The sequence below is a fragment of the Bos indicus genome, chromosome 3 (assembly GCF_029378745.1).
Source record: "Bos indicus isolate NIAB-ARS_2022 breed Sahiwal x Tharparkar chromosome 3, NIAB-ARS_B.indTharparkar_mat_pri_1.0, whole genome shotgun sequence".
Classification (NCBI taxonomy): Eukaryota; Metazoa; Chordata; class Mammalia; order Artiodactyla; family Bovidae; genus Bos; species Bos indicus.
In genome coordinates, this window is record NC_091762.1 from 105,591,977 (window position 1) to 105,612,945 (window position 20,969).

The 20,969-nt window shown below is 49.2% G+C and overlaps 1 protein-coding gene across 1 annotated transcript; it reads left to right on the forward strand.

Annotated features, from left to right (window-relative positions):
* Window positions 1-3,910: 3,910 nt before the first annotated feature.
* Window positions 3,911-5,279, forward strand: CITED4 (Cbp/p300 interacting transactivator with Glu/Asp rich carboxy-terminal domain 4). Its single transcript, XM_019957725.2, has one exon. The coding sequence runs from the start codon at window positions 4,178-4,180 to the stop codon at window positions 4,733-4,735; it is 558 nt and encodes a 185-aa protein (XP_019813284.1). The 5' UTR covers window positions 3,911-4,177; the 3' UTR covers window positions 4,736-5,279.
* Window positions 5,280-20,969: the final 15,690 nt, after the last annotated feature.

The following is a 20,969-nucleotide window of genomic DNA, read 5'->3' on the forward strand; positions in this document are numbered from 1 at the left end:
GTGAAGCAAAGGAGAGGAAACTCTTTTATAGAGGTTTGGGAAGTTGGAGGGGTTGTTATAAACAGCAAGTCCATTGGAGGAAACTAGGAGTTTGAAGTATCGTCACTTTTCATTGGCTAGCTTGTAATAGTCTTTCATTGACTGAACTGTTACCAGGTAAGGAGAAAAAAAATCTTCCTCTATGGGAAACTAACATCACTGCCTGCTGGAGATGCAAGGTATGTCTCTTCCTGTTGGGAATCTGTATTGATGCCCCAGTGGTACCTTTGTGAGAGCTTCCCTTTCTGGGCTCCTGACTCCATTTTAGTGAGGTTTCCCTTTATTAATTTTCAGTCAGTAGCTTTCATTAGATTCTCAAAGACTTACTTGATCCCCAAGGCTTAAAAAACCACTTGCAGATCAATATCTGGCACAAAATAGGTGCTCAATAAATATTTGTTGACTAAATTAAAGACCCTTTAAAGCATTATTCACACACACTTTTATAAAAAGTTTTATTGATTGATTGACTTGGTGGCATCAAGTCCTACTTAACACGCTGGATCTTCATTGCATCATGGGGGATTTTTTTTTTTTGATGTGGCACCTGGAGTCTCTAGGTGTGGCACACAGGCTCAGCAGTTGCAGCTCATGGGCTTAACCGCTTCTTGGCAATGTGGGATCCTAGTTCCCTGAGCAGGGATCAAACCCACATCCCCTGCATAGGAAAGCAGATAAACCCCTGGGCCACCAAGGATGTCCCCCATGCGCACTTTTTTAAAAAAGGAAAACTGACGGCATACTGGATCCCAAATGTTGATGTCCTCAGACAACTAAGTCAGGACGACAGGGTTCCTTTTTAAAAACACAAATTTATTATTTAAAATACCGTAGAGAGTCTGAGTCAGGGGTTTGAGTGGGACCAGAAATTTGGGATTTTTCAAAGCCTCCCGCTTCCCCCCACCTCCACTCCTCCAAGTGAGTCTAAGGTGCAGCCAGGTGTAGGAATTTCTGTGTGAAATCTTTATTGGAGAGAGACTCAGGAGACTTGATTACTGTGTGGAACTTGTTACTTTTTCAAAAACTGTGATCATACCCATGGTAACTTGTGACCTTCTCACAAGCTCTCAGATGACAGGGGAGGGACTATAATTTCCCTTTCACTAAGTAGAAAGCTGAGGCCCTGGGGAGCCAAGTGACAGCCCTGACACTCAACGGTGATACTGCCTGCGGGGATTAGAGATATGGTTAGAACTTGGGCCCCTGGCCTCTCACTCTAGGGTTCTCCTCTCTGTACCAACTGGATAAACCCAAGTTCCAGGAAATCCCAAGGACATTACCAGGGGAGGGGAGCCAGGGAAGGGAGGGGCAGAGTGGCAAACATGTGGAGGCCAAGGCTCAGGAAGTTGTCTCCTGGCCACCAGGAGAGACTCCAGCTGCTCTAAGGACATGGGCAGTCACATGCTAACTCTGACTGTGTATGGCCAAAGGACAGTCACTTTCCCTGTAAGTACCTCAGGCTCCTTATCTGAAAAATGGGACTGATGACTGTGGCAAATTCTTAAGGAGATCGGAATACCAGGCCACCTTACCTGTCTCCTGAGAAACCTGTATGCAGGTCAAGAAGCAACAGTTAGAACCAGACACAGAACATCAAAATCGGGAAAGTAGTATGACAAGGCTGTATATGGTCACCCTGCTTATTTAATTTATATGCAGAGTTGTTGTCATTCAGTCGCTTAGTTGTGTCCGACTCTTTTCGACCCCTTGGATTGCAGCACACCAGGCTTCCCTGTCCTACACCATCTCCAGGAGTTTGCTCAAACTCATGTCCAGTAGGTCTGTGATGTCATCCAATCATCTCATCCTCTGTCACCCCCTTCTCCTGCTTTCAGTCTTTCCCACCATCAGGGTCTTTTCCAATGAGTCAGCTCTTCATATCAGGTGGCCAAAGTATTGGAGCTTCGGCTTCAGCATCAGTCCTTCCAGTGACTATTCAGGGTTGATTTCCTTTAAGATTGACTGGCTTGATCTCCTTGCTGTCCAAGGGACTCTCAAGAGTCTTCTCCAACACCACAGTTCAATGTATATGCAGAGTACACCGTGCAAAATGGATGCATCACAAGCTAGAATCAAGATTGCCAGGAGAAATATCAACAACCCCAGATTTGCAGATGATACCACTCTAATGGCAGAAAGTGAAGAGGAACTAAAGAATCTCTTGATGAGGGTGAAAGAGGAGAGTGAAAAAGTGGGCTTAAAACTAAATATTAAAAAAAGTAAGATCACAGCATCAGGTCCTATCACTTCATGGCAAATAGATGGGGGAAAAAGTGGAAACAGTGACAGATTTTATTTTCTTGGGCTCCAAAATCACGAAAATAAAAGACACTTACTCCTTGGAAGAAAAGCTATGACACACACACACAAAAAAAAAAAAGAAAAGAAAAGAAAGAAAAGCTATGACAAACCTAGACAGTGTATTAAAAAGCAGGGACATCACCTTGCTGGCAGAAATCCGTGTAGTCAAAGCTATGATTTTTCCAGTAGTCATGTGGCATCAGACCATAAAGGAGGCCAAGCTTTCGAATTGTGGTGCTGGAGAAAACTCTTGAGAGTCCCTCGGACAGCAAGGAGATCAAACCAGTCAATTCTGAAGGAAACCAACCCTGAATATTCATTGGAAGGACTGATGCTGAAGCTGAAGCTCCAATACTTTGCCCACCTGACGTGAAGAGCCGACTCTTCAGAAAAGACCCTGATGCTGGGAAAGATTGAGGGCAAGAAGAGAAGGGGTCAACAGAGGATGAGATGATTAGATGGCATCACAGACTCAATGGGCATGAGTTTGAGCAAACTTCGGGAGACAGTGAAGGACAGGGAAGCCCGGTATGCTGTAGTCCATGGGGTCACAAAGAGTGGGACACGACTTAGTGACCAAACCCCAAGTAAAACTATCATTACCAAGGAAAGATACAACATCCCAGAAGATCACCAGATCTCTAGGGACAAAGGTAAATCCAGCCTTTCATTCATTTGAGGTACATTTTCGAGCTGCCTAGTATGCACCAGGCATTTTCCTGGGCATTGTGCACACCGCACACTTTACCTCATTTAACCCTCACCACATCTCAGTGGGATTGGTGCCGTCGTTATCCTTGTTTTATAGAGGAAGAAACTGAAGCTCAGAGGAACCAGTGGCAGTTCATTTGATCATTTGTTCATTCACCCAACTTTTACTGAAAACCTGCTCTGGGCCAGGCTCTCTGCCAAGTGCTGAGGACACGAAGCTGAACAAGTCCTTCAGAAGACATGCCTATAAATTACTTTAATAACAACTCAGTACATGCTTCCACAGACAAGTGAGTGGGAGAGAGGGGAGGAGCAATTGACTCTCCTGGGATTATGGGGAGGGGCAACAAATCTTCCCCAGGGCCCTGCTCCACTAAGGCACTCGTGCAGTGTGCAGAGGCGGCAGTTAAAAAGCCTGGGTTCGAGGTTCGCTTCTGTCAAGGCTTTGCTGTGTATTCCTAGGAAACCCTCTCCAGCCACTGAGACTTGCCAGTTTTCTTAATCTGGAAAATTAAGAGGTTACGAGGTTAAGAGTCTGGGCTTGTGATACTGAAGTTCTGGGGGGTCTAAACCCCTAGACTTCCCACTCCACCTCTGGTCCATTCAAGCTTGGCCTCAGCCAGACCCAAGACTGAAAGTAGAGCAGCTAGAGCTGATGATCATTTGAAAAGTGCCAAACGGCCTGCTCCTAGACAGAACTCAAAGCCGGAGGCGTGGCCTGAGGTCCAAAGGGCGAATCTCTGACAGGGGCGGGGCTGAGACCTCCTGGAGGAGCGGCGTGGCCCGCCCAGAAGCGACTCATCCAGCCAATGAGGACCTGGGGGCGGATCAGCCCCGCCTCCGAGTATAAGAGGGTGCCGAGTCCGGGGGCGCGGCGCAGAGGTCTAGTAGCGCGACTGTGTAGGTGTGCAGGGTTTTTGCTGCTCATAGCTGGGGTGGACAAGAGCTCTGAGTTCTGTGTATATTGGGCTGCGCAGGAACCAGGGCCGGCTTCGGTTTTCCCTTGCCCGGCTGGGCTGCGGAGAGAGCACGAGGCTCGGATCGCTCGCCGCAGAGGAACAGCTGGCCGGGATCGGGGGACGCGCGCGCTGACCATCGGTCCGCCGCCGGCAGCCGGACCTCCGTCATGGCTGACCACCTGATGCTCGCCGAGGGCTACAGCCTGGTGCCGAGGCCGCCGCCCGCCGCGCCCGCCCACGGCCCTCACGCGCTCCGGACGCTGCAGCCGTACTCGAGCCCAGGCCTGGACAGCGGGTTACGGCCGCGGGGGGCTCCGCTGGGCCCGCCGCCGCCTCCACAGGGGACCGTGGCGTACGGGGCCTTCGGGCCGTCTCCCACCTTCCAGCCCTTCCCGGCTGTGCCACCGCCGGCGGCCGGCAACGCGCACCTGCAGCCCGTGGCGACGCTGTACCCAGGACGCGCCACCATGCCCCCCGGGGCCCCAGGAGGCCCCTCAGGCCCGCAGCCCGCACCCGGAGCCCCGGCCCCGCCACTGCAGCCGCCGGCGCACGCCCTGGGCGGCATGGACGCCGAACTCATCGACGAGGAGGCGCTGACGTCGCTGGAGCTGGAGCTCGGGCTGCACCGCGTGCGCGATCTGCCCGAGCTCTTCCTGGGCCAGAGCGAGTTCGACTGCTTCTCGGACTTGGGGTCGGCGCCGCCCGCCGGCTCGGTGAGCTGCTGAGCGAGGCCAGGCGCCTGCCCGGCGTGCTGGAGAGAAGGGGCCCAGCCTGCCCGCCGGACTCCGCCCCCAGCGTCTGGGCCCGGCACGCACCCTCCGTGAGGGTGGAGGCCGCGGTGAGTGCACCAAGCCGACGCCGGCCTGGGACGCCTGGCCTCACTCCAGGCCCTGCCTCCTGCAGGATGACAATTTGAGTTCATCTCTCTGACCCGGAGCCTCAGCGGTAAAATGAAGGGGAAGGAACCCTCATTTCGGACTCCCAGTTCTCAGATTCTGTATCTTCTCCTCTCGAACTCTCCCCGGCCCCAGCCCCCAGTCTGAGCCAACCCAGGCCTCTGCCTGATTCCCCCTCTCCTTGTGAAGCCCACTGTGGTCACTGGGTCCCTGGAGCCACCCACCCACCGGGCCCCCAGCCCTGCCGCCTGGGCCCTGAGGTCACTGGGCACTCCGCCCTGGGGAAGGGCAGACGGTCCAGCCCTCACCCCTGTGGAGTGGAGCAATGCCCCATCTGGCCCCCAACACCAAAATAAAACTGGGTCACTTTCCAGTCTGGCGTTTTCATTTCCTTATCACTCCAACTATATTTGGCTTCTAGAGTCCTTAGGCTGCCAGGGGTCCTGGGTGAGATAGAGGCCACAGGCCCTGGCAGTGGCCAGGAGAGGAAACTGCCAGTTTCTTTCAAAAATATCTGTGAGTTGTGCAATTGTTCTGTCATAATCTGGAAGGCAGGGGCTGCTGCCACCGGGTGGCAAGGTAACCCAAGGGCACCGAAGGTGGACTCCCCGCTTCTGGGAGGGGTGGGGGAGGTGGAGCTTAGGGGTACTGCCCTCACTGTTCACTCAGCACGGAGGCCAGAGTGTAACTGGGTGTCCCTGAGGGTTCAGGCGCTGGTTTGGAACCGGGACTCTCTCTCTTGTTTGTGAGGCCATCTATTCAGATTTCTGAAGCCATTTCCTCAGAGACAGATACAGACGGTCCCCATCTTAGGTGGTGGTGAGGCTCACATGCAATGTGAGACCTTTAGCACAGGGCCAGACCCCTAGGCAGCACTCAAGAAATGATAATAATGACTACTCCACAACAATAATCATGCCCTCGAGGAGTCACAGTCCAAGTGGGAGTAGTAGCAGGTAACAGGCCTGGAAAGTTGTCAGGATGAGTTGGTACACGGAAGAGTTGGGATGAGGACTAGGAATTAGGTAGGACGGCCCAGCAGGCAAACCCAGAGAAGGGAGTGGTTTCAGCTGGTGGTGGTGGTGTTGGTGGGTGGGTGGGGGTGGGCGGGAGTGGTCAGGTCAATTCAGGCTTCAGGAAGGCGGTGACATTTGATGTGGTGAGAAGAGTCTTGAAGGATGAGTACATCCTTAGGACTTGGAGAATGGCATGCAAGTGGATAGTCCATTCAGAGGCAGGGGGCCACACATGTACAGGGCCTGTATGAGAAGGCACGGGGTCTATCGAAAGGTCTATTCAGGTTATGGGGACTGGGGAAGTAGGCAGAGCCCCTGTTCTACAGACAGGGATGTGGGGCTGGCCCAAACCTGGCAGATTTGGCCTCAGTACTGCCCACCAGCACGGGTTCCTGGTCACGCCATGCTGCTGCCTCTCTCTGGAAAGGTCCATTGGTGCTTCAAGGGTGTAGGAGAAAGGCAGGAAGAGAGGAATGGGAGGCAGAAAGGAGAGGCTAGAGACCAGGACAGGACAGGGCAGTGGCGCTGGAGAGGAGATAATGAATTCCAGAGGCTCTGTGCGGGGAGTAACACAGAGCTGTGACTTGTGACCCATGGTTGACTTTACCTTCGTGCCAAGCTTGACACAACTTTCCCTCCAGCCCAAGCTCACCCAGCACACACTGTAAACACCAGCTGAGGAGCCACCACCAAGACAGGCATGGAGTGGGCCAGAGAGGTGTTTGATGAAAAAAATGAAGGTCCCTCCCTAAGATACCAAGGGTATTCTGGGACAGAATAGGGAGGAGGGCAAAGAGGCTTCTAGGCAGGGACTGGCCTGAGCTCTGAGATGAGAATGGACAATGTTTGCTCTACTTTGGCCAAGATCCCAGGCCAGAGATACAAACCAAAGGGCTGGATTGGGATAGGAGGGCCTGGCCCTGGTCTAGCCTCAGTTTCTCCACCAATAAAGTAGGGTTAATAACCCTGCCCTACTATTTCACAAGACAATAAGCTTCATGGTAGGTGGGGAGCAGATTCAGGGGTGGGATGGTAAGCAGTAGATCAGCTCTGAAGTGCCCACCATACGTAAGTGGTTACCGTGAAAACCCAACACCCACCTCTTCCTAGAGTTAAGAAAAAGGAGAAGAGGGAGTCCAGCTCCTGAGCGAGTTCCCCCCGACTATCCCTTCCAGAGGGACTGCTGACAAGTTGGACAGCAGACAGATGGACAGAGGAGAAGGTAAATCTGGGACAGCCCACCACTTGGATCCCCAAATCCCTGATAACTTTGCAGGATTCTGACCCTCCCAGCTGGAGGGGAAGATGGAGTGTCCTTCCTGCCAGGAGGCTTGTAGTCTGATAGCTTTGGGGTCCATTTCCAGAAGCAGCTCCTACTAGCTGCCTGGCCTTCTGAATCTTGATTCACCTACAGTTATTCAACCAGTTTCCTGTGGTTCTCACCTCTTCCTGGGGCTACCTCCTAAAATAACCCATTGCCCCCCTCCCCCAACCCCCATCCTGTGAATTTCATTCTCCTACCAGGACTGGCTCTGGGATTGGGAGACAGGCTCCCTCAGGGTTGGTAACTGACTCATGGCACCGGCAAGACATTATTTCATCTTTTTTTTTTTTTTCTTTTTCATATGCAAGTTCCCCTAGGCTTAAGTTTGTTATTTGAATCATCTTTTGGTTGCCTGGATTTCATTAGAAGTAGTTTTTTCCAAGTATGTCTTCTCTCAAACTCATCTACAAAATAGAGATGCTAATAGTACCTCTCTCATAGAGCTGCAGTGATTAGTTAATTCCCATGAGGTGTTTAAAACAGAAAGCTTGTGGTTTATCATCCCTGAGCCCTGGCTTTCTGGGGATACCTTTATATATTAGTGTTTAGACAGGCTGTGTGGTAACCAGCTAGGAAGAGAGGGTACTCCAACACTGTTGCTTATTGGGATTCTCAGTAGCCAAACACCAGTAAACAATGGTGTTTATTTATTTTACTTTTTAAAAAGTCTTTACTGAATTTGTTACAATATTGTTTCTGTTGTTTATGTTCTGGGTTTTTTGGGTTTGGTGTTTTTTTTTTTTTTTTTTTTTGGCTAGCAGGCATGTGGGATTTTAGCTCTTTGACTAGGGATTGAACCCATACCTCTTGATTGGAAGGTCAAGTCTTAATCACTGGGCTGCCAGGGAAGTCCCTCAGATGGTGTTTAGCTTGCAAAAATTTTATTAGGGAAGAAAGGGTCCAGAACGGAAGCAAGCAGAGGAAGCTACATGACAGACCCAACAAGAGCCAAACCCATGGGGAGGTTTGGTGCTTGAAGGGCCCTTCAGAATCCTCCCAATCATTCTACTCCTTTTTACTCCCGCCCGCATCAGTCGTGCTTCCCAAGTGGCACTAGTGGTAAAAGAAGCTGCCTACCAGTGCAGGAGACACGAGAGGCGGGTTTAAACCCTAGGTCAAGAAGATTTCTGGAGGAGGACATGGCAACCCCTTCCAATATTCTTATCTGGAGAACCTCATGGACGGAGGAGCCTGGCAGGCTATAGTCCATGGGGTCGCACAGAGTCAGACACGACTGAACAATTTAGCATGCATGCTCACACCATCAGTCATGGGATGTGGCTGCCCCGGGAAGTGGTGTGGCTGTGGGTGGGGTGGGGCAGCTCTCCCCTGCTGAGCCATCCCTGGGGGAGCTGTCGGGGAAAACTCTCTGCTGGCTGCACTCCCAGGGGCCCAGGGAACAAGCTGATGGAAGCGGGGACTATCACAGTGTCCTCCACAAACACTGGAGTGGGAGCTAGGTGAGGCCAGTGTCATAAGAATGCCTCCTTACATTTGTCTTTGGGTGCCTTTTTGCCTCCGCCTGCTTAGTCTCAGGCCTGACTAGCACCTTCCCTGTTAGAGGGGGGAAGTTTGTTTTAAGGAATATAGCTTCTAGGGTCGATGTGATGGGATTCTACACAACTTCCTGGTACATGGTAGATGCTTGATAGAGAGCTGCCACCACCATCATCATCACCATCACCACTGGCGTCATTCCAGCTCAGCTAAGTGTCCAGCAGACATTTATTGAGTAAATTAAATGAGCAGTCTGAGCCTGGTCTTTTCCCAGGAAGCTTAGGCTGTTTAGCTGATTACTGTGTAATCCTCTTGAATTCCTTAATCCATTCTTGCCTAACTCTTTATGCCACCCTGCTGTTAAAAGTGCTGGGTCAGGATTACTGCTGACTGGGGGACTAAGTCAAACTTATTGAGTGTCTACTGTGAGCAGGCATGGTGGGACCTAACAGCACCCAGTGGGTACTTTTTCTCTTCTAGCCCCTACTTTAAGTATCACCCAAAGCCATGGATGGAGGAGCCTGGTGGGCTGGTCCATGGGGTTGCAAAGAGTCAAACACGACTTAGCGTCTAAACAACGACAACAAAGCTGCTGCGAGTGCTAAATACTTCAGTCATGTCCGACTCTTTGAGACGCTATGGACTGTCGCCTGCCTGGCTCCTCTGTCCATGGGATTCTCTAGGTAAGAATACTGGAGTAGGTTACCAAGCCCTCCTCCAGGGGATCTTCCCAACCTAGGGATCTCTTATGTCTCCTGCATTGGCAGGTGGGTTCTTTACCACTAGCGCCCCCTGCTGCTGCTGCTAAGTCGCTTCAGTCGTGTCCGACTCTGCGACCCCATAAACGGCAGCCCACTAGGCTTCCCCGTCCCTGGGATTCTCCAGGCAAGAATACTGGAGTGGGTTGCCATTTCCTTCTCCAATGCATTAAAGTGAAAAGTGAAAAGTGAAAGTGAAGTCGCTCAGTCGTGTCTGACTCTTAGCGACCCCACGAATTGCATCACGCCAGGCCTTCCTGTCCATCACCATCTCCTGGAGTTCACTCAGACTCACGTCCATTGAGTCAGCGATGCCATCCAGCCATCTCATCCTCTGTCGTCCCCTTCTCCTCCTGCCCCCAATCCCTCCCAGCATCAGAGTCTTTTCCAATGTGTCAACTCTTCGCATGAGGTGGCCAAAGTACTGGAGTTTCAGCTTTAGCATCATTCCTCCCAAAGAACACCCAGGACTGATCTCCTTTAGAATGGACTGGTTGGATCTCCTAGAGACCCCTGGGAAGCAAATAGCACCACTAGGTGGTTTTATTCCCATTCCAGACGTTAGAAAATGGTCTCAGACTGTGAATTACTCCTCTAAGTTACACCCCAGTAAGTGATGGGCGTGAGCATGCCCATTCCCATATATTCAGGGCCCTTTCCCTCCCCAAGCTGGGGCTGACCAAAGACCTGAGCCTGAATGAGAGAAGAGCAGAGCCCCAGATTTGGGGCTGCTACTTTGTGTCCATGAGATGTAGAAGTCACACGGAGCCTCTCTCAGCCTCAGTTTCTCCTTTTGTACAATGGGGAGAATAATCCCACCCTCCGAGGTGTGTGTGTGCAAGAATTCAAATGAGACTGCATTTCTAAGAGCACGTTGTAAACAGTGCAGCGCTAACTGGTTGGGTTGAGCTGGGGGTAAATAGCCATGATCTGGAGGAAGGAGACCAGCACACACTTTGGGACTTGAGATCTGGGCCAGCTGGCAGTGTGCAATGCAGAAACACACACACGGGGGTTCTGGGCAGGTGATACCGAGCAGGTTGGGGTCTGGGAAACTCTGAGAGTTGGTGGTGATGAAAGGGCAAGGTGTCCAGCAACCTGACATAGAGGGAACATCCAGGTAAAGACCCAAGGCCCCATGTGTGGCCTGGCAGATGGAGGAAGTAAAGGAAGCTGCTCTCAGCTCAGTCTCTTCATCTGTCAACTGGAGACACCACTGGCTCCCTTCGAGAAAGAACTAACATGAGGTGAAGTGCCTGCCCCCATGAGAGGCTCAGACGGAAGCTGTTGCTAGGATACCTGACCACAGGGGCAAGGACCAGAGAGCTTGTCTCAGCCAACCTCCAGCCACCACCCCACCCTCCACTCCAGCCACCCAGCTCCCCATGCGCGATGCTCCTTATGCCTCATACCTCTGCCTATGCTGTTTCCTTGGCCTGAAATGCCCTCCCCAGGGTTTTTCCCACCTGTGAAAGACCTATTTCATCACATACCAGGTTTGATGGTGAATCTTACTCCCTAGACTGTTAGGTTCTCAGGAACAAGAACCTGATCTCATCATCCCCACTTCCAGCCCCTGTGTGGCTCGAAGTGGGTATTAATATTAGCAAGTGCTGGAGTGAAGCCCTGAGCTGGGAGCAGAGGCTGAAAGATGGCCAGGGCTTTCGTCTGAGTTAGCATTGGGAGCTCTGAGCTCTAGTCCCAGCTACACCGTGAATTTGTGACCCTGGGCGTGTGATTTGAGCTCTCCAAGCTCTGTGTGATGAGGACTATGTTCCTCGCCCCTCTTCCCTGGCAGGTGCTGGGAGGCAGTGAGGCCGGCCTGCGGGAAGAGGGCAAGGAAGTGCGATGCCCCCCTAGCATCGTGGTGGGGCAGCAGGCTTGATGTGCACTTTCTCCTTCAGTCTTCTTGACTCCAGAAGGTGGGTGTAGTTATTGGCTTCATTTTATTCCGCTGGCCTCATTCTAGGCAGCCGAGGCTCAGAGAGGTCAAGCAACCTGCTTAGCCACACACAGCCAATGCAGTGGATGGACAGACATGTGGTTAAACAGGCATGGCTGTTCGGAAGAGCTTCTTTTTTGGCAGAGTGGAAGGGGGTTGAACATGAATAAGTTTGCAGTCCAGATACGCGCCCAGGAAGCAGGAGTGTGGCTGGGAGGGGACAGGGAGTCCTACACAGCTGCTTAGAGGGTGGTCTCCAGAGAGACTTCCCCTCTTCCTGGTAAGCAGCTCTGGCTGAGGGTTCCGCCATAAAATTGGCACAACCAAGCAGAGGACTCTCTCTGGGCACCCCGACCTACGCTGGCTGGGGAATCTGAGACTCTGAGCCAATCATTGTTTGTTTGTTTTTAAAACAATTACATTGTCTCTAGTCAAAAATAATGTATGCTAGAGGCAAAATACTTTAAAAACAATTTAGAAAATGTAAAGTGAAAAGTCAAAGACCTCCCCCGACTTCCCCCACCACACACATATAATGTGTACATTGTGTTACATGTTATATACATAACATGCATCACTTTTTCACAGAAATGGAATTATATTTTCTATCATTGGATTTTTTTTATTTAACATATTTTGGAAATCTTCCATGTCAGTACATTTTTTTATTGACTCATTCTTTTTAATGACTGCACTTTGTGTAACCCATTAACCCCAGACCCTAACTGATGGAGGTTTAGCTTGTTTCCAAGTTTTCACTGTTACAGATAATGTTACAAGGAGCATCCTTGTATATCTACCCTGGAACACTTATGGGAACATCTCTGTAGAGTGGCTTCCTCAAAGGGGAATCACTGAATCAGAAGAGATGAGCAAATAAAATTGCAACAGCCACAAATAGTTCTCTAAGTGGCTGTAAAATTCTTAGTGTAAGGAATCCCCCAAAGTTCTTCTATTTTCCATGACTATTTTGAAACAGCTATGCTTTATCTCCTCCCCTTCCTTTTCTTCTTCAAGTCAAAATCATTCAAATTTGCAGCTAGTGCCCTAACCATATGAGCTGTCTGCTGGTTAGGTCACCCAGTACTGATGCATAATATCTCACCTACCTCTCGTGGTGATCTGACTTTGTTATTCCAGGTCACATAGAGGTGAGGAAGCAGAGGCTCATAGAGGTGAAATGACTTGCCTACTACCACAAGCTAGTCATTTACTGAGTTAAAGAATTTAATGGACTTAGGATGGTGTATGTGGTAAGAGATATTTGTGTTAGTTCAGCTTCTTTTACAAAGGGGAAATTTTTTATGTGGCTTAAAAAGCAGAAAATATTTCCTCCTAGTTCCACCCAGTCATTTAGACCCAGACTGCTTCCTTCTTGCTTCTCCGCCTTACCTGACCCCAACCTCTAGAAGCGTGATGGCAGCTCAAAGTCCAAGTTTGCTTTCTTTTTGTTTTTTGCTTTTGCTCTTTGTCTGTGAAGTGGAAGCTGGGCCGTGCCCAGCTCTCAGGAGGAAGACAGTCAGGAGGTGAGCAAAACAAATATTTGAAGATTCTTTTGACGAGGATTTATTCATGTGATCACACTTGGCTGCAAGAGAGGCTGGGAAATATGACTTCTAGCTGTCAAACATGTGTTCACCAGCAGCTCAGTTACTATGGAAGATGGGGAGGATGGATTTGGGTGGGCAACCAACAGTCTCTACCATGGCAAATGGCTCAGTTGAGAAACACTTCTCAACAGTTGAGGACATTTGAGAACCACTCTCAATAGTTGAGAACCACTTCTCAACAGTTCTCAGTTGAGAACTCAAGTCTCCTCGGCCCCATGGCACTTGGTGGGGAAGGGGGAGGTGTAGGAGACCTGAGTCCTATACAAAGAGAACTGAGTTGTTATCAGGTCAGTCATCACTGGGCATGTGCATCCTGGGTAACTCACTTCCCTTCTTTGAGTCTCAGTTTCTTTATCTGTAAAATGGGATAATAATGGGACTTACTCTCAGACTGCTGATGTGAAAACACTTACCAAAGTTTGTAACATACAAGGGGCTCAAGTAGTTGATGAGTTGGGGTAGAATTTGGATTTGAGCACATGAAAGGAAGAAATTCCAGGGAAGATGATAATCTGTGCAATGGCAAGTGGCATGAATGAATGGGACTTGACTGGGAAAGGAAACAAGTCCAGTGTGGTTACCATGCAGGGTAACGCTCAGAGCAGCAAGGGATATACTTGAAGCAGGTAAGAGTCAAACAGGAATGACCCTTGAGTGACAGGCTGAGGAGCTTGAACTTGAACCTGTTGGTAATGGGGAGTCATGGGTTTTATGAGCAGGATAGGCAAAGAGCAAGATTGGTGCTTTGGAAAGATCACTGATGAGTGCAGAATGAATTTGAGAGGGGCACATCGGAAAAATGGAGAAGGCTGAGAATATGGTCACACTGATTCAGGTAGGGATAAAGGCCCTAGGACGAGTGATGGCAAGGCAGGGTAGGAGGGAGCAATGGTAAGGAAAGAAGTCTCAAGCCTTACGGGAGACTTGGTTTGAAAAAGCATGAAACACAACATCTGGTATAAATAAACCCTCTTATTGAATGAACTTTATACCTTGGTTATTTCGGATTAAGTGTGGGAGGCAGAATAAGAACAGCTTAAATGAAACGAACAAGATAGGTGTCTCAAGACTAGTGTGGTTATCATATTGTCAATATCCAAGCTTCTCTACCTTATTGCTTTGTCATTTTTGAGTCAGATTTCATGGTCCAAAAAGGCTGCCCTACCCACTGTATCAACATTCCAGCCAGAAAGGAGATGACAAGAGAAGAAGGGCATATTCTGGAAGCTGCTCATACCTGACCTCAAGAGAGCATCAGAAATGTGGTCTTTTAAAAATTTTTTCTTTATTTATTAGAATATAATCGCTTTACAATGTGAAATATGATCTTTGTTTTGGGGGATCCATGTGTCTAAATAGAATTTGGAAGTTCTCCCACTAAGGAAGAAGGTGAGGATGGATATCAGGGACAACCTGCAGTCCTAATAATGGCCTGCTGAAGTGGAGGCTACAGGAAAGAGAAGAGCCAGAGATGATTCTCAAGAGTGTGGATGGAGGACAGGGTGAGTCTTCCCTGAGGGGGTACCCAGGAGGAGCACCAGACTGGGGAGAGTGGGATGAAGTCAGGATGGACATATGGGGTCATCCTGGGTTGACATCCAGGTAGAGGAGGCCCAGGTAATGGGCCAAGCCCTCAGTAGTGAGGTCTAGACAGAGAACAAACACTTGTTCTTGAGTTACTAGCATATCCGTGGTTGGCGACCCTGTGGACTGTAGCCCACCAGGCTTCTCAGTCCATGGGATTCTCCAGGCAAGAATACTGGAATGGGTTGCCATTTCCTTCTCCAGGGGATCTTCCCGACCCAGGGATCGAACCCAGGTCTCCCACATTGCAGGCAGATGCTTTAACCTCTGAGCCACCAGGGAAGCCCCATAGGGATGATAATGGTGAGTAATAGAAGAAAGTGCCCAAGGACAGAACACACACACTTAAGAGAAGGGAGGGACAGAGACTGAGAAGGAACAGCTGGGCAGGTAGGAGGAGAACAAGCAGAAATGTCCCGAAGGCCGAGGGTGACATTTCCTGAAGCAGGTGTGGTCAGCAGTGTCTAATGCTGCTAAGAAGTCAGGTGAAATGAAGCCTGAAAAGAGGCTGTTCAATTTATTAACCATAAAGTGAAAACTGACTTTGCCAGAGCCGCTTCAGGGGAGCAGAGCAGCTAGTCAGGCTGCAGGAGGTCAGAAGGAGGTGGGAAAGAGGAAGAAATGTCAGCAAAGTCCATGACTTGTTTAAGTCATCTCTTTGACCTCAGTGTTTTCTCAAGAGACCCAAGTCTGTCTGGGTTTGGCCCATACGGTTCCAGCTCCAGATGGGGTGTAGTACCACCTGTGCCCGGGAGGTGGCAGCACCACACCAAGTGACACTGCGCCCATACCAATGTATTTTCAGGGAAATAAAGGTTAGTTCCCTGAACACTGAAGCTTGCGGGGGTGGGGGTGAGGCGGGTGGCGGGGGGTGTAGGGGGGACGGGTCGCCATCTTAGATGAGGGCCTTAAGTAGAGGAAACTGAGTGGGGCTTTGAGTTCAAATCCTGGCTCTAGCTTACTGGCTGTGTGACCCTGAGGAAGTCCTGTTTCCTGGTTGGCAAGCTAGGGATGCTAACTAGCTTGAATATACCTCTGGGGCCACCGGGGATCACTAAAGGAGTATGGTTGTGTCTGAAGGTCTTGTGGGCAGATCCATGGCAGGAGTGGGCCAGGGGGAACAGGAGGAGGAGGTGATGGAGGGAATCCAGACTAGATGAGCCCAGGGTCGGGGTAGGTGGGTGCAGGGAGGGTAGGCAGCGGTGTGTGTGGTTCTACTGTGGTTTTGGAGTCAGGAAAGATGGGTTCATATTTTGCAGTTGGGGTACCAAGGCTCTTAGAGGAGGGGAAATGACTTTCCCAGGGTCACACCCCTCAAACAGGCAAAGCAGAGGCAACACAACCAAAATTTGGGAAAGAATTTGATGCCTCATATATTTTTTTAAAGCACTGAAGTTGTATCATGGGAAGAATCAGATCTCTGGGAATCAGATCTCTTTTTTTAACCACAATAATGTGGTTCTGTGTTTCCTACACTAGGAACTTTTGATAGTGTTTGATCCCTGTTTGACCCTCACGTTCTGAGAGCACCCCACATCTACTCCTTCTTCTCAGAGATGACATGAGAGCAAGTTAAAGACCTGAGAGGAGGAAGGCCACCCAAGGACAAGCCTAGAGGTCAAGAGACTTGGGCTCAGTTGTGGGCTCTGCCCTGATCTACCGAGCCTCAGTTTCCCCATCTGCAAGATGCGTCTGGGAGCCTTGGCAGCTCTGATTATTTTCTGAAGGTTCTTGTTCCCACTTTGAGCTTCCCTGCCTGCCCCCTGAAAATCGCTCCCGCTCAATGTTCTCAATATCCCATTTCCTTTTCATTTTCTTCATAGCTCTTATCACTCTCTGAAATTATCTTCCTTCTTGTTTATTTTCTGTCTAGACAGTAATCTACTGTCTACTCCATGTGAGCAGGGGCTTTGTGAGTTTGGGAGAGCCTCTTTGACCTTGGCACCTCAAATAGTGTTTGGCATGTAGTAAAGATGAACAAACAGTTGTAGAATAAATGAGCAAAGGGTAGACAATGCAACCCATCACTCTCTAAGGCAAGTCCTGGAGTTTCTGTTCAGCTCTGCCACCTCTCTCTCTCTCTTTCTCTCCCAGATACACTGGCCCTAACTACTGGGCCTTACAGTGGGGTGTACTGGTCCCCAAAGTCCAGCCTCCCTCCTAGCTCCAGGCCAACACTGTAACACCAAGCCAAGGTCTTGGTAAACATGCTGTGTGGCCATGGGGACACATAACAGGGGCAAGGGGGATTCCCACAGGGAAGATGATCGATTCCTGGTGACCTGCTTCCCTCTCTTAATGCCAGCCAACATTTCTTAATCACCTTGCGTCCAGCCTTGTGCGGGGAGGGGGGGGGGGCGGCGGGGGGAGGGCGGGTGGAATGGTGATGACCATGTGCAGGGGCGGTGGGGGGGTGGCAGGGGTGGGGTGGGGGGGTGTGGAATGGTGAGAAGCAGGTGTGCTTCTTGCCCTCTAAGAGCTGAAGTGACACCTGGGGAAGGGGCAGCAGGGAAGGGGTCATGAGATCCAGGGGAGGAGCTGAGGAGGCTAGTGGGAGTGAGGGTCAGAGGGAAGTGCAGATCCCACTCCGGTTCTGAGCAGGCAGGGCAGCCTGCATTTCAGGCCTCAGGACCCTCCACCCAGCTGTCTGTTCTCCAGCAGTCTTCACCCTTTCTTCTAGGAAATTCTCCATGTGTCCCATCCACTCTATAGTCTGTGTACAAAAAAGAGAAAAAGAGGAGGTTTCTGGCAGCCAGAGAAGCCATTGGGACAAAAACAAAGATATTAGTGTGTGTGTGTGTTAGTCGCTCAGTAGTGTCCAACTCTGCAATCCTATGGACTGTAGCCTGCCAAGTTCCTCTATCCATGGAATTCTCCAGGCAGGAATACTGCAGTGGGTTGCCATTCCCTTCTCCAGGGGATCTTCCACACCCAGGGATTGAATCCATCTCTCCTGCACTGCAGGCAGACTCTTTACTGACTGAGCCACTAGGAAAGCCCAAAGATGTTAGAGGAGTGTGTAAAAAACATTCTGTTTTGTGATGGATAATGTAAACCTTCCACTAGCTGTATTAGTCAGGTCTTGCTGTGATAATGCTGTGAAACAAGCAAACCCCAATTCTCAGGGGCCTATAGAATCAAAGATTACTTCATACTCCTGGGTGTTAGTTAGATCAACTGCAGGTCAGCTGATACTTGGGCCAGGCTGGACTCTCAGCTTTGAATATGGCTCAGGTCTGCTCCAGGAGTCTGCATTCTGGACGTGGGAAGAAGGAACAAGAGCTGTCTGAGTCTTCTCATGCAGCAGGAAGGAAGCACCAGGAGGTCTGGCAGACCTGCCAGGCCTCTTTTGGCTTTACCTTGGAACAAATACACTGTCCTTTCACCCAACATTCCACTGGCCAGATTAAATCCCACGGCCAAGTCCAAGGTCAGTGGGGTAGTAGAGTGGAAGCTGTGCAGCTCAGATCCCTCCTTAAAGGTCTATACACTCCTTCCCCAGCAGTTGGGAGTCTCCACTGCAGGCTCACAACTGTCAATCCATGGGAACCGCCTCATCTAAACTCATGCCCCTCCCAGGGGCTCTTGACCAGTGACTGGCTGATGCATAGAAACAAAAGCCGGCCTCCTCCCCTCGATTTGGCACAATCTGAAGGGCTATCTGAGCTCCCGAGCACCTGAAGATCTGAAGATGCCTTGCTGAGATCACATTGCACATCAGCTTCTCCCTGTGCCTAGTCCTGCCTTCCTGACTTCCATCAGATGAATCTCCTAAGAACACTCCCTGATAAGCCTTCTGCACACCAGTCTCATGAACAGTATGAAAAGGCAAAAAGATATGACACCGGAAGATGAGTCCCACCAGGTGAGTAGGTGTCCAATATGCTACTTGGGGAAGAGCAGAGAAACAACTCCAGAAAAAATAAAGAGGCTGGGCCAAAGGGGAAACAGCGCTTAGCTGGGGATGTGTCTGGTGGTAAGAGGAAAGTCTGATGCTGTAAAGAACAATACTGCAGAGCAATCTGGAATATTAGGTCCATGAACCAGGGTAAATTGGATGTGGTCAAATAAGAGATGGCAAGAGTGAGCATCAACATTTTAGGAATCAGTGAACTAAAGTGGATGGGAATGGGCAAATTTAATTCAGATGACCATCATATCTACTACTGTGGGCAATAATCCCTTAGAAGAAATGAAGTAGCCCTCATAGTCAACAAAAGAGTCCGAAATGCAGTATTTGGGTGCAATCTCAAAGAATGAAAGAATGATCTCTTTTGATTTCCAAAGCAAATCAGTCAACATTAAAGTAATCCAAGTCTATGCCTCAACCACTAATGCCAAAGAAGTTGAAGTTGAATGGTTCTGTGAAGACCTACAAAACCTTCTAGAACTAACACCAAAAAAAAAAAAAAAGATGTCCTTTTTCTCATAGGGGACTAAATGCAAAAGTAGGAAATCAGAGATACCTGGAGTAACAGGCAAGTTTGGCCTTGGAGTACAAAATGAAGCAGGGCAAAGGCTAACAGAGTTTTGCCAAGAGAACACACTGGTCATAGCAAATACCCTCCTCCAACAACACAAGAGAAGACCCTACCCATGAACATCAACAGATGGTCAATACTGAAATCAGATTGATTATATTCTTTGCAGCCAAAGATGGAGAAGCTCTATACAGTCAGCAAAAACAAGACCAGGAGCTGACTGTGGCTCAGATCATGAATTCCTTATTGCCAAATTCAGACTTAAATTGAAGAAAGTAGGGAAAACCACAGGCTCTTCAGGTATGACATAAATCAAATCCCTTATGATTATACAGTGGAGGTGATGAGTAGATTCAAGGGATTAGACCTGGTAGACAGAGTGCCTGAAGAACGTGGGCAGAGGTTCACAACATTGTACAGGAGGTGGTGACCAAAACCATCCCACAGGAGAAGAAATGCACGAAGGAAGAGTGGTTGCCTCTGAGTGTCTCAGAGTGGAGGCCTTATAAATAGCTGAGAAAAGAAAGGAAGCAAAAGGCAACAGAGAAAGGGAAAGATATACCCGTTTGAATGCAGAGTTCCAGAGAATAGCAAGGAGAGGTAGGAAAGCCTTCTTAAGTGAACAATGCAAAGAAATAGAGGAAAACAATAGAATGGGAAAGACTAGAGATCTCTTCAAGAAAACTGGAGCTACCAAGGGAACACTTCACGAAAAGATGGGCACAGTAAGGACGTAATAGAAGCAGAAGAGTTTAAGAAGACATGGCAAGAATACACAGAAAAACTATACAAAAAAGGTCTTAATGACCTGGATAACCATGATAGTGTGGTCATCCACCTAGAACCAGACATCCTGGAGTGTGAAGTCAAGTGAGTCTTAGGAAGCATCACCACAAACAAAGCTAGCAGTGGTGATGGAATTCCAGCTGAGCTACGTCAAATCCTAAAAGATGATGCTGTGAAAGTGCTGCACTCAATATGCCAGCGCATTTAAAAAACTCAGCAGTGGCCACAGGACTGGAAAAGGTTAGTTTTCATTCCAATCCCAAAGAAAGGCAATGCCAAAGAATGCTCAAACTGCTATACAATTGCACTTATTTCACACGCTAGCAAGGTAATACTCAAAATCCTCCAAGCTAGGCTTCAACAGTATGTGAACCAAGAGCTTCCATATGTACAAGCTGAATTTAGAAAAGGCAGAGGAACCAAAGATAAAACTGCCAATATCTGTTGGATCATAGAAGAAGCAAGGAATTCCAAAAAAATCTATTTCTGTTTCATTGACTATGCTAAAGCCTTTGACTGTGGAAACAAACTGTGGAAAATTCTTAAAGAGTTAGGAATACCAGACCACCTTACATGTCTCCCAAGAAACCTATATGCAGGTCAAGAAGCAATAGTTAGAACCAGACATGGAAAAATGGACTGGTTCAAAATTGGGAAAGGAGTATGTCAAGACTGTATATTGTCACCCTGCTTATTTAACTTCTATGCAGAATTGTTATTCAGTTGCTTAGTTGTGTCCAACTATTTGTGACCCCATGGACTGCAGCATGCCAGGCTTCCCTGTCCTTCACCATCTCCTGGAGCTTACTCAAACTCATGTCCATTGAGTCAGTGATGCCAGCCAACCATCTCATCCTCTCTTGTCCCCTTCTCCTCCTGCCCTCAATCTTTCCCAGCATCAGGATCTTTTCCAGTGAGTTTACTCTTCGCATCAGATAACCAAAGTATTGGAGTTTTAGTATCAGTCCTTTGAATGAATATTTGGAGTTGATTCCCTTTAAGATTAACTGGTTTGATCTCCTTTCTGTCCAAGGAACCCTCAAGAGTCTTCTCCAGCACCACAGT

Excerpts from the sequence above, each read along its gene's own strand:
- CITED4 (XM_019957725.2), top strand. The coding sequence starts at position 4,178 with ATGGCTGACCACCTGATGCTCGCCGAGGGCTACAGCCTGGTGCCGAGG.